The sequence below is a fragment of the Haliotis rubra genome, unplaced genomic scaffold (assembly GCF_003918875.1).
Source record: "Haliotis rubra isolate DU_JTF1 unplaced genomic scaffold, ASM391887v1 Scf638, whole genome shotgun sequence".
NCBI lineage: Eukaryota > Metazoa > Mollusca > Gastropoda > Lepetellida > Haliotidae > Haliotis > Haliotis rubra.
In genome coordinates, this window is record NW_025767344.1 from 486,736 (window position 1) to 509,108 (window position 22,373).

The 22,373-nt window shown below is 41.4% G+C and overlaps 3 protein-coding genes across 3 annotated transcripts; 2 read left to right on the top strand and 1 right to left on the bottom strand.

Annotated features, from left to right (window-relative positions):
- Window positions 1-698: 698 nt before the first annotated feature.
- On the bottom strand, window positions 699-3,671 carry LOC124256736 (actin-like). Its single transcript, XM_046690699.1, has 2 exons — window positions 3,552-3,671; window positions 699-1,691 (listed from the first exon to the last, which is right to left on the bottom strand). Exons 1-2 carry the CDS (start codon window positions 3,669-3,671, stop codon window positions 699-701), a joined length of 1,113 nt encoding a protein of 370 aa, XP_046546655.1.
- A 4,633-nt stretch (window positions 3,672-8,304) lies between these two features.
- On the top strand, window positions 8,305-14,523 carry LOC124256744 (actin-85C-like). The gene is made up of 3 exons (XM_046690705.1): window positions 8,305-8,405; window positions 10,913-11,039; window positions 12,524-14,523. Exons 2-3 carry the CDS (start codon window positions 10,917-10,919, stop codon window positions 13,511-13,513), a joined length of 1,113 nt encoding a protein of 370 aa, XP_046546661.1. The 5' UTR covers window positions 8,305-8,405; window positions 10,913-10,916; the 3' UTR covers window positions 13,514-14,523.
- Window positions 14,524-20,686: 6,163 nt separating this feature from the next.
- LOC124256737 (actin, cytoplasmic-like) lies at window positions 20,687-21,640 on the top strand. The gene is made up of 2 exons (XM_046690700.1): window positions 20,687-20,996; window positions 21,162-21,640. Exons 1-2 carry the CDS (start codon window positions 20,687-20,689, stop codon window positions 21,638-21,640), a joined length of 789 nt encoding a protein of 262 aa, XP_046546656.1.
- Window positions 21,641-22,373: the final 733 nt, after the last annotated feature.

The window sequence follows — 22,373 nt, forward strand, 5'->3', positions numbered from 1 at the left end:
ATCCGTCCAAGGACTCTCCGCGCCCAACGTCGCTTAACTTCAACTGATTTGCTACCTGAGCCCAACGCACAGGACCACACACCACCACTAATAGCAATCAGAGCTACATACAAAATGTTTATCTGTATAAAATACCCAACAGAAATCACATAGTCATTTTGTGTTGCTTAGATATAGATACGTAACGAAAACGTCATAATTACCCAATATCACTATCAATGGTTCGAATACTGCCAACAGGTTTACGTCAAGTCTGCTGCAGTGAATACTGCACGAACCGGGCCTCTCGCTCTATACTCATTTTCCAAACTAACCATACAGTAGACTAACTAACCATACAGTAGACTAACTAACCATACAGTAGACTAACTAACCATACAGTAGACTAACTAACCATACAGTAGACTAACTAACCATACAGTAGACTAACTAACCATACCATAGATCCAACAGAGTAAAACTATAGAGTTCCTTCCATATATATAGGCACAAAGAAAGTTATCACTACCAGTGAGAAAGCCAACATGTGAGAAAATATTAAAAAGCTCAAAGCATTACCGAGAGCCCCATAACACCAGGTATTTTGTCATTTCAAAACAAAAAACAGTTGAAACGACTTGAAGAACAGAAATTGATAGGGGCCATTTCAGTGACCGCATGTGTTCGCTTGAATGTCACCTCGTATGCAGTGTCGGCTCCTAAACACACTTTTTGTGAACAATGGATGGGCCGGACTCATCGTACTCCTGCTTGCTGATCCACTTCTGCTGGGAGGTCAAACGGGGGGCAAGAATGGAGCCACCGATCCAGACGGAGTATTTTCTTTCTGGAGGAGCGATGACCTTGACCATCATTGTTGGTGGAGCGAGGGCTGTGATCTCTTTCTGCATTCTGTCAGCCATACCTGGGAACATGCTGTTACCTCCTGAGAGAATAGTGTTGGCATATAAATCTTTACGGATATCAACATCACACTTCATGATGGAGTTGTATATTGTGGCGTGGATACCGGCTGATTCAACACCCATGAGGGATGGCTGGTAGAGGGCCTCTGGACAACGGAACCTCTCGTTACCAATAGTAATGACCTGACCGTCGGGAAGCTCGTAGCTCTTCTCCAATGAAGAGGAAAACGCAGCCTTCTGCATTTCCTGTTCATAGTCAAGTGCAACATAGCACAGTTTTTCCTTGATGTCCCTGACGATTTCTCGTTCTTCAGTGGTGGTGATGGAGTAGCCACGCTCAGTCAGGATCTTCGTAAGGTAATCAGTTAGATCACGACCAGCAAGGTCCAACCTGATAATGGCATGAGGAAGGGCGTAGCCTTCACTGATGGGAACAGTGTGGGTCACACCATCACCAGAGTCCAAAACAATACCCGTGGTACGACCAGAGGCGTACAGAGACAGAACAGCCTGTGTGGCCACATACATAGCTGGAGAGTTGAAGGTCTCGAACATGATCTGGGTCATCTTTTCACGGTTGGCCTTAGGGTTGAGGGGAGCCTCTGTCAGGAGGACGGGGTGCTCCTCTGGAGCCACACGAAGCTCGTTGTAGAAGGTGTGATGCCAGATCTTCTCCATGTCGTCCCAGTTGGTGACGATACCGTGCTCAATGGGGTACTTGAGGGTGAGGATACCTCTCTTGTACTTAGCCTCCTCGCCAACGAAGATTTCCTTCTGTCCCGCAGTCTTGAAAGAAAAATATATTTTGGTGTCACATGATTTATTATTTTTTACACATATATTGAAAGCTGTCACCAATCATATTTTCATTTTTTACTATAAATTACATTCCACTATAATAGATAATCGCATTAATCTTGAAATATCCACTCGTGAACTTTATCAAAGTGCCAAGAGGGATTTCGAGAAGAATACTCTACTACTGACCATATACTTACTCTCAGTAGCAATATCCATAAGTATCTGTGGAAGACGTTTTAGTGTCTATTGGTAAACTTTAAGGAAGCGTTTGATTCCGTTAATAGATTCAAACTGTTATATGACTTACTACAGTCAGGTATACATGGCAAACTCCAACGTCCAACTCCAATGTGAGAGCATCTTTTAGAACCAGTAAATTCCAAATGAGTGATGTATTTGATACATGTGTGACAGTGCCGGAGTGAGACAAGGTTGCATTCTACCCCCTGTACTTTTCTTATTATATGTTGAAGAACTTCCTTAACGGAAATGTTATCGAATCATTCGAGAGGTGTATTAATTAACAAAAATGTCAGAGACCTTTCATTATTGTTATTTGTAGATGATGTTGTGCTTTTTGCCAATTCAATTGTCCAGTTACAATGCAAGATAGCTACTCAAAATGGATATTGTTTGAAATGGGGTTTGCACACAGATATCAGTAAAATTAAAGTAATAGTATTTTAAAATGGTGGTAGAATTTCTAATAGTGAAAAATGGTTCCTTAATGGCCAAGTATTGGAGGTGGTATCATATTACAAATGTTTAGGAAAATATAATCTTACATTTTCTTGCTGAAATATATTTTCCAGAGCCTGTGAAACATTAGCTATGCAAGTTGAACGAGCTCAGCATGTTATAAAGCAATTCATAAGTAAATATACAGAATTACCGATCCATGCATCATTTAAGCTGTTTGATGGAAAAAATTCAACCAATTCTGTTGTACGGTTCTGAAATATGGGGCATTAACATAAACCAGAATATTGAAAACGTAAATTCAAAGTTCTGTAAGTATTTGTTACGTGTTGGCTACAGAACTGCGAACAAGGTTATTTTATCTGAATGTGCACGTTTTCAACCATTCATTAACGCCCGATGTCGGGTAATTTCGTACTGGTTAAGATCGATGACACAGCCAATTTCACGATGTTCAAGAAGTACATGTAGTTATGAAATGCTTAAAACATTAGATGATACTGGAGATACTAACTGGGTTTCCTTCATTAGAACTATTCTTTTTAGTCATGGCTTTGGAAATGTGTGGCTCGCTTAGAATGTAAGCAATACGTAACATTTCATTCGCCGTGACGTATTCTAGCAGATACAAAGACATTATCAAGAAGACTGGTATAATGAAATAACGTTATCAACTTGTGTCAGCTTCTATTCAGAATATAAAGATTGCATTAATACAGAGGTTTATCTTTCTGAGATTAAATGAGCACAACGTAAACGTACTCTTACTAAATTTAGATGTAACGCTCACAACTTCAAAGTTCAAGCGGCACGATTTACGAAAACTGTAAATGTAATAGATACCCAATGTCCATTTTGTAATCTATTTCAAGACGGTAAATGGGTATTTACTGATTTATAGATGTTCCTATAATTCGCAAATTTACAGGTTGCGCATAAATTCACTGTTATAATTTTACACATGTACTATTGGCCTCAAGGCCACTTATATAAATAAGAATCCGTCTGTCTGTCAGATGTAAATCTTTTTGAATATCAGTTTTGAACGAACCCTGTTTTTAATAAAATTGCCTAACTCATATCTTCCCAACAAACTTGTTAAATTGTCCTATGTCAACATGACACTAGCAGAATTAAGTGTAATACCTGATGATGACCCACGACGGAGGGGAAAACAGCTCTTGGGGCATCATCACTGGCGAACCCGGCCTTTACAGTGCCGGAGCCGTTGTCGAAAACCAACGCAGCAACTTCGTCTTCACACATTTTGATAGAATAGTGTAGAAGCAAGTATCGTTCCTTGTTGCACGCCGGCTGGGGACTGAATGACTGCGTCCTCCACAGCTGTATTTATGTGCGCCGATCAAAGCACTTCTCGGGAGCCAACCACAGCTTCCTTATAATTGTCCAGGCATTTTAGGCCAATTTAGCACTCAACTTGTAACAAATTGTAACAGAAATGTTTCCAAAAAAAAGTGAATTTCTATGAGGTCCCTAGAAGACTATACCAAAAGTCCTAAGGAATCCCAGCGTAGGAAATTTGTTAAAATTGCATAAATCCAATATGGCCTCCAAATATCAATAATTAATAATATATCTGCAGTCAGAAGATACATTTGAATGATTTAAGTTTTGAAACTGGAGTTTTTGGCTGCAAGGATTCACGTAATATATGTTGTAACATGATTTGCTTAATAATTAATTCCAAAATATCCAAAATGGACGCAAAAAAATCGAAAGATTCCCACATTTATGGCATTAAAACATGACATGTGCGTCATATAACGTTCGCATACACTCCATCGTCTCCACCGTGGCCAAGAGGGTCCACATATGTCGACATGCATGCTACATACGTGACAAAGAAGTATGTTGCTGCCGCTATTGTCTTTGATGGTCTTACACAAGAACCCACAACTAAAGATGTCACAAAACTGCGAAGAGCAGGCGCTTGCCTAAGTGTGACAGTACACTTCACCGGTGAAATGATCATCCAGTCCAAGAAGGAAGAATTCCTCAACAATTACCTCAGTGACGCACTAGAGAGAGCTGGTTGCAGCACTGATCATGCTAAACATGATGTGGATGTCCCCATCGTTGAAACAGCCGTTTCTTCTGCCAAAACAAGAGTCACGGTTCCAGTCGGAGATGAGACAGATCTGCTATTGCATCATGCTGAAATGAATGCGCATGAACTGTTCGTCACACCAGAGTTTAAGAAACCATCATAAACAAATCGCTTGTGCTGCATAAAACAGTCCAAGGAGTTGTTGGGTCCAACAATTTATGAAATCCCAAAGAACCACAGACTCTTCCACACCAGTGGGGAAATAGGAAAGGAGACGGTACTCGTCTCAATGATATCATGGTTCGATACAGGAGGGGTATTGTGGTGCAAGGTGGAAAAGTCGGGAAGAAGAAATCAATGATTATTCAGAGATTTGTTTGTTTTGCATTGTTTATAACCTACCGGTCAAAAGGAAGTTCAAAAGGTGTCTTGACTACATAGTTTTGGGACTTTTTAAATATTTGGACAATGGCCGCCCTGAATTAGTCGCTATGACAGATGTTAAGATCTGTCGTTACAATGTTGGTGTGACCTTCGAGGATAAAACTGCATTATATGGTAACCTTGTACCAGCTGTTATAAAAACAGTTTTCCTTCCCCTTACCCCCTGCGGTAAGCAAAATTCGAAATTTCCACCGTGATTCTGCCGTTTTAAGCAGCGGGAAAGGAGCTGTGCTCTCGTGACGTCATATGGGACTGGGTTATGAGACCAGCATTTCTAGCATGCAGTGTTTGAGAGACGTGAGATGCCATTACAAGTGGTTTCCCCACTTTGCGTAGAACGACATTATCAAATATGAATATGTGAAAAAGCATAAAATAATAAACAATCATGGCGAAATCTTCCTTCAAACAATAAAGAATTGTCACTTTTCCCCAATAGGGGTTACAATATGTTCCAGGTATTTGACGCGCTTCGCCCCCTTATATTCAGGGATGGGTTGGAATTTAAGTCTATTCTAAAGTTATATACAGTTTACACGTGATATTCTGAAACAGCCGATGTTTGCAAACGAGATGTCTAACAGCTTACCGTTTATGGACATTTTTGTCAATTCGTCTGCGGCAAACACGTTGCAGTTCCGCGAACACCTGGTGTCATCAATGATTTGCAGTGATCGATCACCGCTTGTTTGCATTTTTCGTTATTCTCAACTTATTATATTTTATGTCTATTTTTAATGCAAAAACATCATCTGGTGATAAACACGCTGAATAATATTTTTTATGTCTTATGACTGGATTGTATATGAAACGCATGCATCAGATTGGTCGAGCTACAAATTTCAGCAGGAGGGAACAATAGTTAAACTTTTATCACTGAAATGTTTAATAAGTTCAAGTTTTTATATAAAATCCCACAAAAACATCCAACACTACGTTTGTTTGAAAATGGGTCAACACTTCATAACGTTGCAAAATTCTCTGGGGTCAGTCAAGTTGTGATCGGCACGACACTGAATCGATACAGGAGGTTTAGGTCAGATGCCCAGTGATATATGGTGGACAGCCTTCCACCAAACAGCTGCAAGACAGGCGTCTCCAGACTGCAGAAAGACTTCATCACTTCGTTGCTGTTACTACAGTGAGGCCTTGTTAAGACTTGGATGCCACTCCTCGAGGTGATTTGTTGGCCTGCACACACTTCTCAACGTTATGTTAGTGACAAGGTTATCTTTGGTGTTGATCGTGGTTGGTCATCCTCTTTGGAAACGTTTCCAGTGAACGGCAGATTGACATTTGGTCCTTATTATGAACGTCTATCTTTAAAAAACCCCGAAGAATCCACTTCTCCATAAATTGGGAAGAAACTGTACATCAGCGGATATGTATTTCTGCTGTGTTGTGATAATGGAAGATGTCGCATCGAAGTATCAGACAGATTTGTAGGTGTCAGTGTGATGGTGTGTGCTGCCATCTCTCACAAAGCCAGGGCCAGTGACTCATTGTCAGGGCAACACGTCATCCCCGTCATATCCAACGCCAACGCTGTAGTCCTGCACGACAACGACAGGCCTTACGTGTAACGGCTGCATACCTACACAACGTTGACGTCCTCTCTTAGCCCTCCAGATTTCCAGATTTGAACCCATTTGAACATTCGTCAGAAGAGTTGGAGAGACGACAGCGACAACCCCATCCACACACTCTCCGTAGCTAGTGTTACCATTGCATTACCATTATCTTTGATTGCGTCCTTGGGAAGAAGGTGCCAGGGGTCTAGATACTAGGGGTGGACATACACGTTATTGGCAGCAGGTGACCATGTCCTTGTAAACTTCACCTGCCACTGTGAACACAGGCTTGGTTCAACTGAAGACTACAGTAGTTGGCCATAAGTGAGTCATCATTGGTGAAATTCCGGTAGAGATTGCATGTTAATTAACTGTTGCAAGAATATTTTTTATAAATTTAGTTTCGGTCGAATTGCTTTCAATACTTATCTACCAGCTGGGAAATCGTCTCCGCTACATACACATAATTTCCATTCAATTCTCCGATTATTATTAAGAAAACAGCAACTATTTAAACAACATGTATTAGACATTCCCAATCAGGTTCAACATGGCTGCCTATGGGATAAATTAAAAGTTGTACTTATAAATGGTGCTTAATCAGGTGTCATTCGATAACTAATCAACGGAAAGATGAATATTTATTATCTACACGTATCTGAAGATGATTTCCAAGATGTTTGCAAAATATCAAAATAAAATGACTTCTACTCAATTTACTAAATTATTCTTTCAACAGTTAATTAACATGCAAGTCTATGGAAATTTCACTAATGATGACTCACTTATGCCCACTTCATTCTCTGTTGTATTACTAATCACCATGATGTGGTGAATTTGAACCTGAAACAGTTCAGGTGCTGGACAAGTGAGACACCTGGTGCCCTCGGTAATGATGTTTTCTTAATCGATGAAAGCTTTTACAGTTTCAACGAAATGCATCCCTTAGTACCTGGTGAGTCTCCATTTTAATCTAGTTGTCGACAAACTTGATATTTGAGTGAGTGAGTGAGTTTAGTTTTATGCCGCTTTTTTGCAATATGGGGATGGGGGACTCCAGAAATGGGCTTCGCACATTGTCTTTGGCGTGACGAGCGAACGCTTTACCACTAAGTTGCACCACCGCCCCACTTGACATTTGAACTGTCACAAGGAATTGATTTAGAATTATTTAACTGATACATTGTGGGACTTGTCCCAGCTGTGGTGTATTTAAATATTGTCAATTTTGAAACACGTCAGCCACACTTAAAATGCCATTTTAGGCCATTAACCCGTCATTTCTGTTTGTATCGTTATGGATGTTCCCATGGTGGAATTGCTGATCCCGAAACCAACCAGCTGAATAACTTATTCCTTCTCTTACAGTGACGATGGTTGTAATTCTGGTCAGGTATACTTTGCTACAGCATCGATGAAACTGCCAAGTAAATATTCTAACCACCAGTTTCATGGACTTTTCTGTAGTTAATTAACTGCCTGTCACGCAGAAGTGAAGGCCGCCATTGTGTAGTCCTTACCAGGGGTTAGTGAAGCGCCAGCGCAACATACCCAGGGAACCAGATTGGTCTACAGGGCTATGGAAAAAGTTGCCATGCCAATAAGATATTAGCTGAGTGGCTGAATTGGATTAAGGAGAATAAGAATTACTTGAGACAGATACTGTATGTGAAGTAATCTTTCTTGTATTATAGAAATGTACAAATGTAGACACAGGTGGGCGGTAATATTTTATATCAATAGTCAACAGAAACATTTGTCAAACCACTAGAAGCGTTCATACAATCTTCTAAAAGCCGGGCGTGGTATTCACGCTCCGCTGGACCATCACAGGAAGAGAGTGACAAGTCACTGTCCGCGGGCAGGCTGGTGTTGGGGTCGTGTTCTGTAGAGTACTCTTGCTGAAACTGAAGTCAGGTATGTTCTAAGAGTAATATGTTGATATCAGGGCAGTTACAAGTGTTACACAGTCATTCACTGGATTCATATATCTGGTATACACGGTGGGAGGTGTTGGGTATGTGTATGTCAGAGTTGCCTCCCTTACATGACATACTTTAATGTTGCATTTGATGACTTATTTCTACTTTGAATGTTTTTTATGCAGTGGTATTTCGGCGCTTTTTCAATCAAGTTATTTGGGTTTCATTCTTATGGCGATATTACATACATCATCGTAGCTACATCCCCGCGGGAGGCCATGCTCATACGTCAAATTACATCTACGGTTACATGTACACAGCCGTAGGCCTCCCACTCAGTGGTGAATGGACTGGCAAGTTGTTATGTTGTCAGCGAGGCGTGGCAGTATGTGAAGTACACCTTCATGAAGTCATGCGAGACTTAGTTTCCGAGATAAAACGATAATTGCCGCGATCCACGAAAGAAGGTGATCCACGAATTTAGGTAACACGTTGAGGAACTGTTACAACATGTCAGTATAACGTGCCGAGGAAATATTGCAAACATGTAAGGGAAGTGAGTGCAATATGTACATTAGTGCAACATTGTCGTGAAGTCAGTAAAATATTTTAGGGGAGATATGACAATATGTTAAGAGAGTTTTTGCAAGAAGTTAAGGCAGTTAGTGCGATGTTTATGGGAGTTGGTACAAAATGTGAGTTAACTAGTGCAAGATGTGAAGGGAGTTAGTGCAAGATGTGAGTTAGTGCAAAATGTGAAGGGAGTTAGTGCAAAATGTGAAGGGAGTTAGAGCAAGATGTGAGTTAGTGCAAGATGTGAAGGGAGTTAGTGAAAAATGTGAGAAAGTGCAGGATGTGAAGGGAGTTAGAGCAAGATGTGAGTTAGAGCAAGATGTGAAGGAGTTAATGTAAGATGTGAATGGAGTAGTGCAAGATGTGAAGGGAGTTAGTGAAAAATGTGAGAAAGTGCAGGATGTGAAGGGAGTTAGAGCAAGATGTGAGTTAGTGCAAAATGTGAAGGGAGTTAGTGCAAGATGTGAAGGAGTTAGTGCAAGATGTGAATCGATTTAATGCAAGATGTGAAGGAGTTAATGCAAGATGTGGAGGGAGTTAGTGCAAGACGTGAAGGAGTCAGTGCAAGATGTGAAGGAGTTAGTGCAAGATGATATGGGAGTTAGTGCAAGATGATATAGGAGTTAGTGCAATATGTTAAGGGAGTTAGTGCAAGATGAAATGGGAGTTAGTGCAATATGATATTAGAGTTAGTGCAAGATCTTAAGGGGGTTAGAGCAAGATGTTATTGGAGTCCATGCAAGATGTGAAGGAGTTAGTGCAAGATGTGAAGGGAGTCAGTGCAGGATGTTATTGGAGTTAGTGCAGGATGTTAAAGAAGTTTGTGCAGGATGTGTGGGGAGTTAGTGCAAGCTGTGAGTGAGTGCAAGATGTGAAGTAGTTAGTGCAAGATGTAAAGGGAGTGAGTGGGAGATGTGAAGGTAGTTAGTGCAAGATGTGAAGGGAGTTAGTGCAAGGCTATATGGGAGTTAGTGCAAGATGATATGGAAGTTAGTGCAAGATGTTAAGGGAGTCAGTGCAAGATGATATGGGAGTTAGTGCAAGATGATATAGGAGTTAGTGCATGATGTTAAGGGAGTTAGAGCAAGATGATGTGGGAGTTGCAAGATGTTGTTGGAGTGAGTGCAAGATGTTGTCGGAGCCCATGCAAGATGTGAAGGGAGTGAGTGGGAGATGTGAAGGGAGTTAGTGCAAGATGTGAAGGCAGTTAGTACAGGATGTTAAGGGGGTTACTGCAACATGTTAGTGAAGGATGTTAAGGAAGTTGATGCAAGATATTAAGGGAGTTAATGCAACATGTTATGGGAGTTAGTGCAACATGTTAATGTAGTCAGTGCAAGATGTTAGGGGAGTCAGTGCATCATGTTTTTCAAGGGAGTTAGTGCAAGATGTGAAGGGAGTGAGTGGGAGATGTGAAGGGAGTTAGTACAGGATGTTAAGGCAGTCAATGCAAGATGTTATGGGAGTTAGTGCAACATGTTAATGTAGTCAGTGCAAAACGTTATGGGAGTTAGTGCAAAATGTTATGGGAGTTAGTGGGAGATGTTTAGGGAGTCAGTGAAGGGTGTTAAGGAAGTTGATGCAAGATGTTATGGGAGTTAGTGCAAGAAGTTAATGTAGTTATTGCAAGATGTTAGGGGAGTCAGTGCATCATGTTTTAAAGGGAGTTAGTGCAAGATGTGAAGGGAGTGAGTGGGAGATGTGAAGGGAGTTAGTGCAAGATTTGAAGGTAGTTAGTACAGAGTGTTAAGGGAGTTAGTGCAAGATGTTAGGGGAGTTAGTGCAGGATGTTAAGGGAGTCAGTGCATCATGTTTTAAAGGGAGTTAGTGCAAGATGTTAAGGGAGTTACGGGATGGTTATTAGAACATTTTAGGATGGCCAGTTTGTGTCACATACATGATCAGTTGTGCGTGTTTGTTTTTTTCTAGGACAATGGATGAACTATCTACCCCTATTGTCATTGACAACGGTTCGAGCACAAGCAGGGCAGGGTTTGCCGGGGCCGCCCAGCCGTTGTGTGTCTTCCCGACCATTGTTGGCAGACCCAGGGGACAGGTCTGAGACCAACAGTTTCTTTTGGTTCTTGTAACTTGTTTTGTTTTTAGGGCAGAACTTTATGCTCTTATTGCGAACATCGACTTTATCACTTATTTTTCAGCGATCTGACATGGATTGTATGGTTATTTGTATTTTTATGATCAAAAGGACATGATTTGTCGGATAATCGAGACTGGTCCGGCGTAGCCCTTCTATATTAAGACAACGTAGGGAGCGTTAGCAAAACTGTTCGTTGTTTTATGTGGTAGTCAGCTATAGTCGAACTGTCGACTGTGGTCTAAGAAAAGCGGCGGTCGTTAGAATAATCAACATCACGATATCCAACAGTCAGCCAGTCAAAAGTCCTAGAGCTGGAAATCTTGTGTTGGAAAGTATTTCTTTCCCTGAATCCCCGAAGAGCACTTGTGCTGGAGTTTCAGCTGTATACTAATGCTTAGTCGCTGAATGGTCCTTACTTGAAAAGAACAAATTAAAAGTCCTGGAAGTGACTACATGAGTTTACGATGCGTCATCAAACTGGGTTTCATGTTCATATTTGCTTCTGGAACTGTCATATTGAAACCACGATTACGATTACATGAATGGATTACGACACTCGCAACTAGGACGCAGGGTATCTTGACAAGGACATTTTGTAATTTAGAAAGTATTCGGACATACTGAGGTGGGGAATTTTCTATCGTCCATAGACAATTCTACCTTCATAATCACGGCCCTATGTGATGTGGATGTATACCTATGTTCTTTTTGGTTATTGTTTCACACAGCAGTCAAGTCTGGTTGAAATGAATATATATACTATAAAGGGAACCATAACACTTTCTGTCAGGTCATTATTTTCCACCCATGCCCCCACCCATTGGCCAAAATCTAAGTAAATGCATTACATTGAATTTGCTGCTCCACCGACGTATGCCACCCACTCGGATGCCGTAACAATGATGATATTTGAGTACAAGTCCAATAGCGCTCTTAGAAATATTCATAGAAAGAGCATGCTTGAAAGTACTTTAAAAGTTAAATGTGGACACCAACGATTGGTGCAGCCTTAATACCCGACATCAAGGGGAAATTTGAAGTTACCCCTCTTGTCTCACTTTCTTTAAATCTTTATGCATAGGTCTAAATACGACATGGGTAAAGCAGTTTCACTTGTCCTATTTTCAGCACAAGTGGCAAATACTTTCTCACCCGGGTTAAATCAAGGGAAGGGACTAGGCTGTTTGACAATTGTAAACCATTATAACTGACGAGTAGAACTTGTTATGTTGTTAACATGAGTGTTTCATAATAGAGAGTGGTGCTTATATTAATACTTGGTCGTTTGTTGATGCTGTATACAGACACATTGTTTGTGTCGACTCATACCTAAGTCGTGTACAACTGTTACACATTGTAACCATGGATGAATATACTGACTGCTAGTTACACGATATCTACTGGCATATGTATATACACAATGCTGACAATCTGCCTTACAGGGTGTGATCGTCGGTGTGGGAAAGAAAGACAGCTACGTCGGTGACGAGGCTCAGACCATAAAAGGTGTCCTCACCCTCAGGTACCCTATTGAGCACGGTATCGTCACCAACTGGGACGACATGGAGAAGATCTGGCATCACACCTTCTACAACGAGCTTCGTGTGACTCCAGAGGAGCACCCCGTCCTCCTGACAGAGGCTCCCCTCAACCCCAAGGCCAACCGTGAAAAGATGACCCAGATCATGTTCGAGACCTTCAACACTCCCGCTATGTCTGTGGCCATCCAGGCTGTTCTGACCCTGACTTCATCTGGCCGTAAGACGGGTATTGTTCTGGATTCCGGTGATGGTACAACACATTTAATTCCCATGTATGACGGGTATTATTTGCCACACGCTGTTTGTAAGACGACAGTATCGGGACGAGATTTAACAGATTACCTGATAAAACTGCTTATCGAAAAAGGCGACGATGTCAACTATGCCGTCGTCAGGGACATTAAAGAGACACTGTGCTACGTGGCCTATGACTACAAACACGAGCTGAACACGATGACCAAGTCAACCTTAGACAAAACCTATGTACAGTTAGATGGGGCCTTCATCAATGTGGGCGAGGAACGCTTCAAGTGCCCCGAGGGGATATTTAATCCTCCATTGCTGGGTGAGGAAATGCCGGGTGTACAGGATATTTTGTGTCGTTCCATACAGCTGTGTGATAGCTCCATTCGTGATCAGCTGTATGACAATATCGTCTTGTGTGGGGGGTCGACACTTTTCCCAGGATTCTCTGACCGCCTCCGGAAAGAGGTAGAAATGTTAGCACCTGCTGGAACTTCCGTCAACGTGAGAGCACCTCCGCATGGAATCTTGTCAGCATGGGTGGGGGGCTCTATGAGGGCGGCCCTGCCCTCTTTCATGAATGCTGTGATGACGAAGGATATGTACGATGAATATGGACCATCTCTAGTTCATCGTTGTTGTTTTTGAACAGGCTGTGACTATGACAATTATGTACGAAGCTTAATTCTTCTGTAATGTTATTTTATACCGAATATGTGAGATGGATATATAGTGTGTTATCTTAATTGTTTTCGATAGGGCACTTGTATGTGAGAACTAGGTTCGAATCTCAGATTCGCCATAGGTTTACATCACAATGTTATGGATCAAGCAGTAGCAACTACTCACATCACTTCGGGGCTATTTTCCTCTGCTAAGCTGACTCGTGATCTGTGATATTGAACGTTTAACCAAAATCATTCACTTATTTGAACCTAGGACTGTGTTTCCCGTAGCAAATCCCGAACCTAACTATTGTTTTATAACTGCCTTTTTTGTTGGCTGATGTGAAGGTCCACGTATTATGTGGCAGTTATTCACATGTAACAATGTTCCAAGTGTAATATATTATGCCTTATTCTTAGCTTCTTCTAGAATCATTAGGCTAAGAGAGAAATTGTGTAATTTTCTAGCATCATGTTCGAAGGTATATAAGGGGAGTTAACCCTTGCCGCTCATCCCACATTACCTCTGACGTTACAAGAAGTCCAGCATTGTATGTTATAATTGTTATACCCTAGATTACTATACATAGTTGTCAGTAGGGTTCCTGATGCTGAAGGGTGAAGATTACCATCACTGTCATTATTCCTATAATCACTGCTGCAACATATGTTATATTTGGAATCACACCGTCTCAATAAAGTGCAGATTCTAGTACATTTTTGCAATAAATCCCACCCGGGATTCGACCCCACTCTCTCAGAGTAAGGCACCTAGTCGCCAGCACACACAGTCAGCGATCTAACCCACTCAGCCAACGATGCTTTTTAATTGGCACTGTGTATTCATAGATTCGGCAGTGGGAGCCATGGCAATTTGGACCATCAGTATTAAATTTCTTCTCATAGTTGGTGAATTTCTTCTCATTCAGAAAGCCACATACTTAGATTCCAGCATGGTAAAAAACCCTCACATATTAAGAAAGTACTTTAATCATAATTGTTTTGTAATGTTTGGGAAAATCAAGGTGTAGGTGTGAGTGAGTGAGTTGAGTTTTACGCGCCGCTTTTAGCAATATTCCAGCAATATCACGGCGGGGGACACCATAAATGGACTTCAATGGACCCAAGACGCCAGTGCACGAGCCGACGCTTTAACCATTAGGCTACCCCACCGCCCCCAAGTAGTAGGAGATAAGGATCGGTGACTTTTCAAAAGAACTAAAGTTTGGTACATCCAAACGTGGTTTATAGTATCAGTGATCATTCGAGTTTAGATTTGTATGCAGCCTTAAAGTCGTCTTTCTCCTTGGAACCATGTTTATTGCAAGCACATCGAAATATGCTAAACGCACGTTAGAGAGAGAAATGTTTCCATACATACAGTTTAAAACAAAAGGCACTCTTTTGTCTAAACTCAATTTTGAAGATTCGATGACCTTAATTAAGCGTTCAAAATATTTCAGAGAAGCTTTATCTATTATTCCTCACTATTATGATAGTGTACCCTTCATCTGAACAACTTTCATACCACCACCACTCTGTATGTATTTATTGTTTGTTATGGAATGTACTTGGACCTGTGACTTTTATACTGACTTAACCTCTTCTTCCTCTTCTTCTCTTCTTCTTCTTCATTATCTTCATCATCATCATCATCATCATCATCATCATCATCATCATCATCATCATCATCATCATCATCATCATCATCATCATCATCTTCTTCTAAGGATCGAGGGCAGGAGATAGTTTGTTTGGGGTTATGTCTCACAGACAAAACTATTTCTGATTCGGAAAAGCACATACTTAGATTCCAGCATGGGAAAATCCATAACCCAGTCATGTAGTGGCATACAAACAGACATGACTGTATATTCCCTGACAGGCATTCCTTGTGTGGAACAGAATCGAGGGCAGTAGGTGGTTTGTTTCTGGTCATATCTCACACACAGATGTATGTCTTATTTTAAAAAGCACATGCCAAAATCCATAGCAATCTATTCAGAAATGAGTTTAATGGCCTAAAATGCCATTTTAAGTGTAACTGCCATGTTTAAATATTGACAATACTTAAGGACAAGACCACAAAAACAGCTGGTACAAGTCCCACAATGTATCATCTAAATAGTTCTAAATCAATTCCTTATCATAGTTGAAATAGTTGAACTAGGTTAAAATGAAGACTCACAAGGTGTGTACGTCTCGTTCAAGCTGTGCAAGCTTTCATTAAAGTGACTGCATAAATGTACCTGCACTAGAGGGTAATTCTTTTAAAATAAGAAAACATCATTAAATACACAACCAAGCGCTCAAGGCAGTTTATTGGTTATCAAGTGCCTCGCTTGTCCATCACCTCGATTGATATAGTCACACCACATCGTGGTGATTAGTAAGACATGGGGGGGGGGGGCATCCGACGCATACCATTAGTCATTGGTCCCACAAGGGATGACTACACAACTAGCTCGTGAACTCTATTCACATACAGGATAATCGCGCACGCGCGCACGCACACACACACACACACACACACACACACTCACTCTCTCTCTCTCTCTGTCTCTCTCTACTCATTGGAAAGCACAAAAGCATCTTTTGGTGATATTAAACCAAGCCTGTGTCAGGTGAAGGTTACCTTCTTCCCATGGACGCAATCAAAGATAATGATAATGCAATAATAACATCAGCTACGGGCAGCCTTCCACCAAACAACGGCAAGGCAGACGTCTCCAGACTGCAGAAAGACTTCATCACTTTGTGATCCCTAGTATGGTGATCTACCTTCAGTGTGTGGATGGGGTTGTTGCTGTCGTAGTCGTCTCTCCAGCTCGTCCCACGAATGTTCGATTGGGTTATGCGCGAAAACGGTTTAATATAATGTTTGAAACATTTTTAAAGCGGAAAAACATTAAACCCCTAGTCTAGGTTTAAACCAAGGGTTTTGCCAGACCTGCTTTCTATAATACCGTTTATTTTAGACCCGGGGTCTGTGTTTACCAAAACCCAGACTAGCCTTAAACCTGGTCTAAGTTAAACTTCTTTCCATAATTCGGCTATATAGAGGAGTGGACACTTCGTTTTTAGCCAGATAAAGGTTTATTAATACCAGATGTCAAACTAAGCTTTATTGGAAACGTTTTCTAAGAGGAGGGCGAACCACCATCAACACCAAAGATAACCTTGTCAATAATATAACATTGATAAGTGTGTATTCTCCAACAAATCATCTCGTTGCATCCAGGGTTTCACAAAGCCTGACTGTAGTGACAGTCACAATGATGAGTGTGAGTGAGTTAATATTTATCGTCAAATCCGCAATATTTCCGCCATATCGTGACGAGAACAATTAATTATTGCATTACAGAACAATAAAAGTAGAAATTAAAAGCCTGTTGACGAAGAACAGTACAACTACCAGTGTATCACAGATATTTAAGTAAAAGTAGCATGTCATAAAACGATACTTTTAAAGAGAACAAAACGATACAAAACCAGGCTATGGATTGCCAACAACCGAAGGAAGATCACCATACTAGGGACCACAAAGTGAAGAAGTCTTTCTGCAGTCTGGAGACGCCTGCCTTGCTGTTGTTTGGTGGATGGCTGCCCACCATATGTGTCTCACTGGATAGCTGATCCAAACATCTGGTACTGACTCAGTGTCCTGCAGATCACACTTTGGCTGACCCCAGAGACGTTTGCAAAGTGACGTATTGTCGCCCACATTCCAGCAAACGTATGCATCTGCTATCATCTTTGATGCTGATGGGCCATACGTGCATTCAGTGACTCAATCCTTAGTTGCCAAAGCTGTAGTCCTCTCTGATAATGACGTTCAAAGATTCTATCGACATGCACCCAAACAAACATTATCAAGAACCTCGTGCACATCATGTATCATGATGCTGAGTAAGTGAATTTAGTTTTACGCCGATTTTAGCAAGAGGGGGACACCAGAAACCGGCGTCACTCATGTGGGGAATCGAACCCGGATCTTCGGCGCAACGAGTGAACGCTTCGGTGGCTACCCCACCTCCCCTCAAAAAGCTGAAGTCTTTCAAGTGTGACCCAATTATCATTCACTGGGATATTCCAGTGTTAATTTGCTAGATGTATTTTTTCATATCACCAAAACCTATGTAAAATTTGATTGTTATAATTTTAACTATTGTTTCCTCCCGCTGCAATTTGTGGCTCAGCCAATATGAAACATGCGTTTCAAACAGAACTCAGACATAAGGCCTACGAAAAATATTTCTCGGTGTCGTGTATCACCCGTTGTTGTTTTAGCATTAACAACACAAAAAAATAGGCATAAAACATGATGTTACGAATAACGAATTTCCCACCGAAACAATGTTTCCCCAATTTGGGGAAAATGTAAAATAGCGGTAATAATTATAGGAATCGATCACTGTAAATCATTGATGCCACCAGGTGTTCGCGAACGGGAAAGGTGTTTGCCTCAGATGAATTGACAAAAGTGTCCATTAACGGTAAGCTATTAGGCTCATCATTTGCAAGCTGGGACCTTGTCATTATATCACGTGTGAACTGTATGTAACTTAAGAATTTAGAATGGGTGATGAGACAAGATATTTGAGAAAGTTGTTTTACGCTTTCAAACGTTAACTTGCATTAAAGTTTCCAAAGAATCGTTTTTGCGCTGTCCATTCATCCATGCACACAAACCAGCCTAAAAATAGCCAAATTATAACAATCAAACGCAAATTTTGAAATTTCGTACATCAATACATCAATATCACGTATGCGTTTCCCCGTTTATTGTACTTAGTCTAGTCTAAAGTTACATACAGTCCTTGACTGTCAGACAATCAACCCAGAGAGTCTTCTTGGCACGATGGCTTGCTGTGTAGTTGTGTATTGTCACAGTATGAGGATGAAGAATATTTACTGACGGAAATACAAAACGAAATGTCAAGCCTCCATCAGAACTCATACACTTTAGCAGCCTCAGGACGAGTCAAGATTACAGTTGGTTGTGACAAATATCATGTGCATGTAAAATGATAAGGCCAAAAGAACACACAAAACTTGAAACTATGGGTCGGACACGAGATCTTCGTGCCAAGGATCGGGAAATGTCAGCCTGCTGTGTGAGGAACACCTACAGTGATACGGGTCCTGAGAATGGTGATTCCAGGAATAAGGACAATCGTAGATTCAAACACAGGACAAGCAGATTCTAGTAAATTGCCTCTGTGCATAATGTGTTGCGATTACTTAGCTACCCTGTCACTGTATTTTGTGTGGTACGGTTGGATTCTACAGAGTCATTACACATGCTTGCTGTTCGTGTGTGTATGTCACACTACAATTGACCAATGAAGAAGCCCAGTTAGAATTGGTTCTCCTCAAATTGTGCTTGCGACTAATGGGATCGGGTGGTCAAGTTCGCTGACTTGATTGACACATGTCATCGTATCCCAATTGCGTAGATGGATGGTAATCCTGTTGATCTCTGGATTGTCTGGTCCAGACTTCATTAGTTCCAGACGGCAGCCATATACTCGTAGTTGGAATATTGCTGAGTACGGCGTTAAACTACAAACCAAGGTTAACAGAGACAATGTAATGCTACCACAACATCATGAGTTGCGTTCCCGACACTGCAACGTCCCTCTTGTATCGAACCATGATATCATTGAGACGAGACCCTCTTCTTTCTTATTTCCCCACCCTTGCCCCATACCCGGAAGACTTCTGCAGCTATTGTCACGTTCCACAATATGTAGCATAATATTGCCTTATAAGGAAGCTGTGGTTGGCTCCCGAGAAGTGCTTTGATCGGCGCACATAAGTACAACTGTGGAGAACGTCGAGTCATTCAGTCCCCAGCCGGCGTGCAACAAGGAACAGTATTTGCTCCTACACTATTCTATCAAAATGTGTGACGACGAAGTTGCTGTGTTGGTTATCGACAACGGCTCCGGCATGTGAAAAGCCGGGGCGCTGGTGACGACGCCCCAAGAGCTGTTTTCCCCTCCGTCGTGGGTCGTCCCCATCACCAGGTATTACACTTAATTCTGCTGGTGTCATGTTGACATAGGACAATTTAACAATTCTGTTGGGTAGATATCAGTTAGGCAGTTTTATTCGAAACAGGGTTCGTTCAAAATTGATATTCCAAATTTGTAGTCTACTTAAAGCTAAAAACCGGCTTCTTCACCACAGGTATATTATAAACCTAAAACTGCTTTTTCAAAGTAAGTGGGAAAATGAACTGATTATAGATATCACACTTAATCTATGGAAAACACATAATTTTATACCATTTCGAGCATCTTATAGTGCTAGGAACAGATAGTTTCAATGTAGTATTCTCCATAGGATCCTCACAACAAATTAAGATTTATACAAATACAAACTAACAGAATCTCCACTTCGTACATTTTGTGATGTTGAAATAGAATCGATCATTCATCTCCTATATGAATGCAAATATGTCAAAAAGCTGTGGCAAGATCTACTAGATTGGATAGAAAATGAAACAGACACCCATTTAGAATTAAACGCAGAAACCATTATTCTCGGCTTCAAAGAGAGAAGAAATGATGTACTGACTTTCATATTAACAATTACGTAACTTACATTACATTGTCGTCTTTGCCACAATCTGTGTACATAGATAACGACTGCCATTGGACTTGCTATATAATGCAACAATTATTCCGACCTGTTAAACGTGTATGAAATGCTGTGCCCAGATAATAACTAAAGAGATACACAAATACATTTTGCGATAAATTGATATATATTTTTGTCATTTATCATTCATTATGAATAAGGATGAATACTATCATCGTCATAATGTTACATCACTATGTTATGCATATACATGGTTCCGATAAAGATGTGGTGTTTTTTTTCCGTTCGTACAGTAATATATTATATAATGGACAAGAAAGTATGAATGGTGCAATACAGCTTGCAATATAGCCACATATATTTCTTTCCAGGGTGCAGGACAGGAGGAAATCTACATGGGTGAATATTGCTAAAACAGGTGTAAAACTAATCTGGCCAAATATTGGGTGTTTTGTATTACTGAGACGTTTATAAGAAATCTTGTAGGAGAAAAGAGGTAATGGTACAGAAAATGTTGTCTCATTTTTTACAGGGTGTGATGGTCGGTATGGGAGAGAGAGACAGCTACGTCGGTGACGAGGCTCAGTCCAAGAGAGGTATCCTTACACTGAAGTATCCCATCGAGCACGGTATCCTCACCAACTGGGACGACATGGGGAAGATCTGGCATCACACCTTCTACAACGAGCTTCGTGTGGCTCCAGAGGAGCACCCCGTCCTCCTGACAGAGGCTCCCCTCAACCCCAAGGCCCACCGTGAAAAGATGACCCAGATCATGTTCGAGACCTTCAACACTCCAGCTATGTATTTGGCCAACCAGGCAGTTCTGTCTCTGCTCGCTTCTGGTCGTACCACAGGTATTGTTTTGGACTCTGGTGATGGGGTCACCCACACTGTACCTATCTATGAAGGCTTCGCCCTTCCTCATGCTATTCTCAGGATGGACCTTGGTGGCCGCGATCTCACTGATTACATGATGAAGATTCTCACTGAGTGTGGTTAGTCCTTCACCACCACTGCAGAGCGAAATATCACCAGGGACATAAAGGAGAAACTGTGCTATGTTGCCCTCGACTTCGAGCAGGAGATGCAGACTGCTGCATCCTCTTCCTCACTGAAGAAGAGTTATGAGCTTCCTGACGGACAGGTCATCACCATTGGCAACGAGAGGTTCCGTTGTCCAGAGACCCTCTTCGAGCCATCCTACTTGGGTGTGGAATCTGCCGGTATCCACGGCACAATATACAACTCCATCATGAAGTGTGATGTTGATATCCGTAAAGATTTATATGCCAACACTGTTCTCTCCGGAGGTACCACCATGTTCCCAGGAGTCGCTGATAGAATGCAGAAGGAGATCACAGCCCTGGCATCAGCATCAGTGAAAGATCAAGGTCATCTCCCCTCCAGAGAGAAAATACTCCGTCTGGATCGGTGGCTCCATCCTTGCCCTCCGTTTGACCACCCAGCGGAGATGGATCAGCAAGCAGGAGTACGATGAGTCCGGCCCTTCCATTGTCCACAGTAAGGTCGATTAGTGCCTGGCACTGCAGCTCCATACGATGGTGACATTGAAGAGACCACTTTCAGTCATTTAGAAGACCACTATTTCGTATTCTAGTCGCTGGAGCTGTGTTGTCATTGAAATGACAAAATTCCTGGTTTCATGGGCTCTCCATAATGTTTTGAGCTTTTAAATATTTTCTCACATGTTTCCTTTCTCACTGGGTATTGGTATCTTGCTTTGTGTCTTTTATATGGTTTTACTCTCTTGGATCTAGTATGGTAAAAGAGTAGAGAGCGAGACGTCCGGTTTCATGCAGTATCCACTGCAGCAGACTTCATGGAACGGGTTGCCTGTATCCATCAGTTAATAAAGCTATGTTAAGAAAGCACAAGCTAAAAAGGATACCTAGAGTAATTATGCCTAACTGTTTCGGTCTATCAGTACGTATCAGTACGCAAGCAACAAACTATTTGTGATAATTACAGTACTTATCGCCATGCACAATGTATGTTGGTAGCGCACCAAAAGGTTCAGTTGGAGAGTTCATCAGCATAAGCACGTCGAAAGTTTTGAAGCGAGACTTAAAGATCTGAAGAAAGATTGAAGATTTAACGTCAAGAGGAACACAGTTCCCCTCGTGTGTTGCTGCAAATACCAAGGCGCGATGACCACGACTGAGAAGGTTTAACTTCTGGTACACAGAGACGCTGACGACATTGCGATCTCA

What these genes read in the sequence shown, in the direction of transcription:
- LOC124256737 (XM_046690700.1), top strand. Translation starts at nt 20,687, where the DNA reads ATGGGAGAGAGAGACAGCTACGTCGGTGACGAGGCTCAGTCCAAGAGA. An exon ending in CGCTTCTGGTCGTACCACAG is followed by an intron (nt 20,997 to 21,161) that starts GTATTGTTTTGG and finishes CCACCACTGCAG; the next exon opens with AGCGAAATATCACCAGGGAC.
- LOC124256744 (XM_046690705.1), top strand. Translation starts at nt 10,917, where the DNA reads ATGGATGAACTATCTACCCCTATTGTCATTGACAACGGTTCGAGCACA. An exon ending in TTGGCAGACCCAGGGGACAG is followed by an intron (nt 11,040 to 12,523) that starts GTCTGAGACCAA and finishes TCTGCCTTACAG; the next exon opens with GGTGTGATCGTCGGTGTGGG.
- LOC124256736 (XM_046690699.1), bottom strand. Translation starts at nt 3,671, where the DNA reads ATGTGTGAAGACGAAGTTGCTGCGTTGGTTTTCGACAACGGCTCCGGC. An exon ending in CCGTCGTGGGTCATCATCAG is followed by an intron (nt 1,692 to 3,551) that starts GTATTACACTTA and finishes TTTTCTTTCAAG; the next exon opens with ACTGCGGGACAGAAGGAAAT.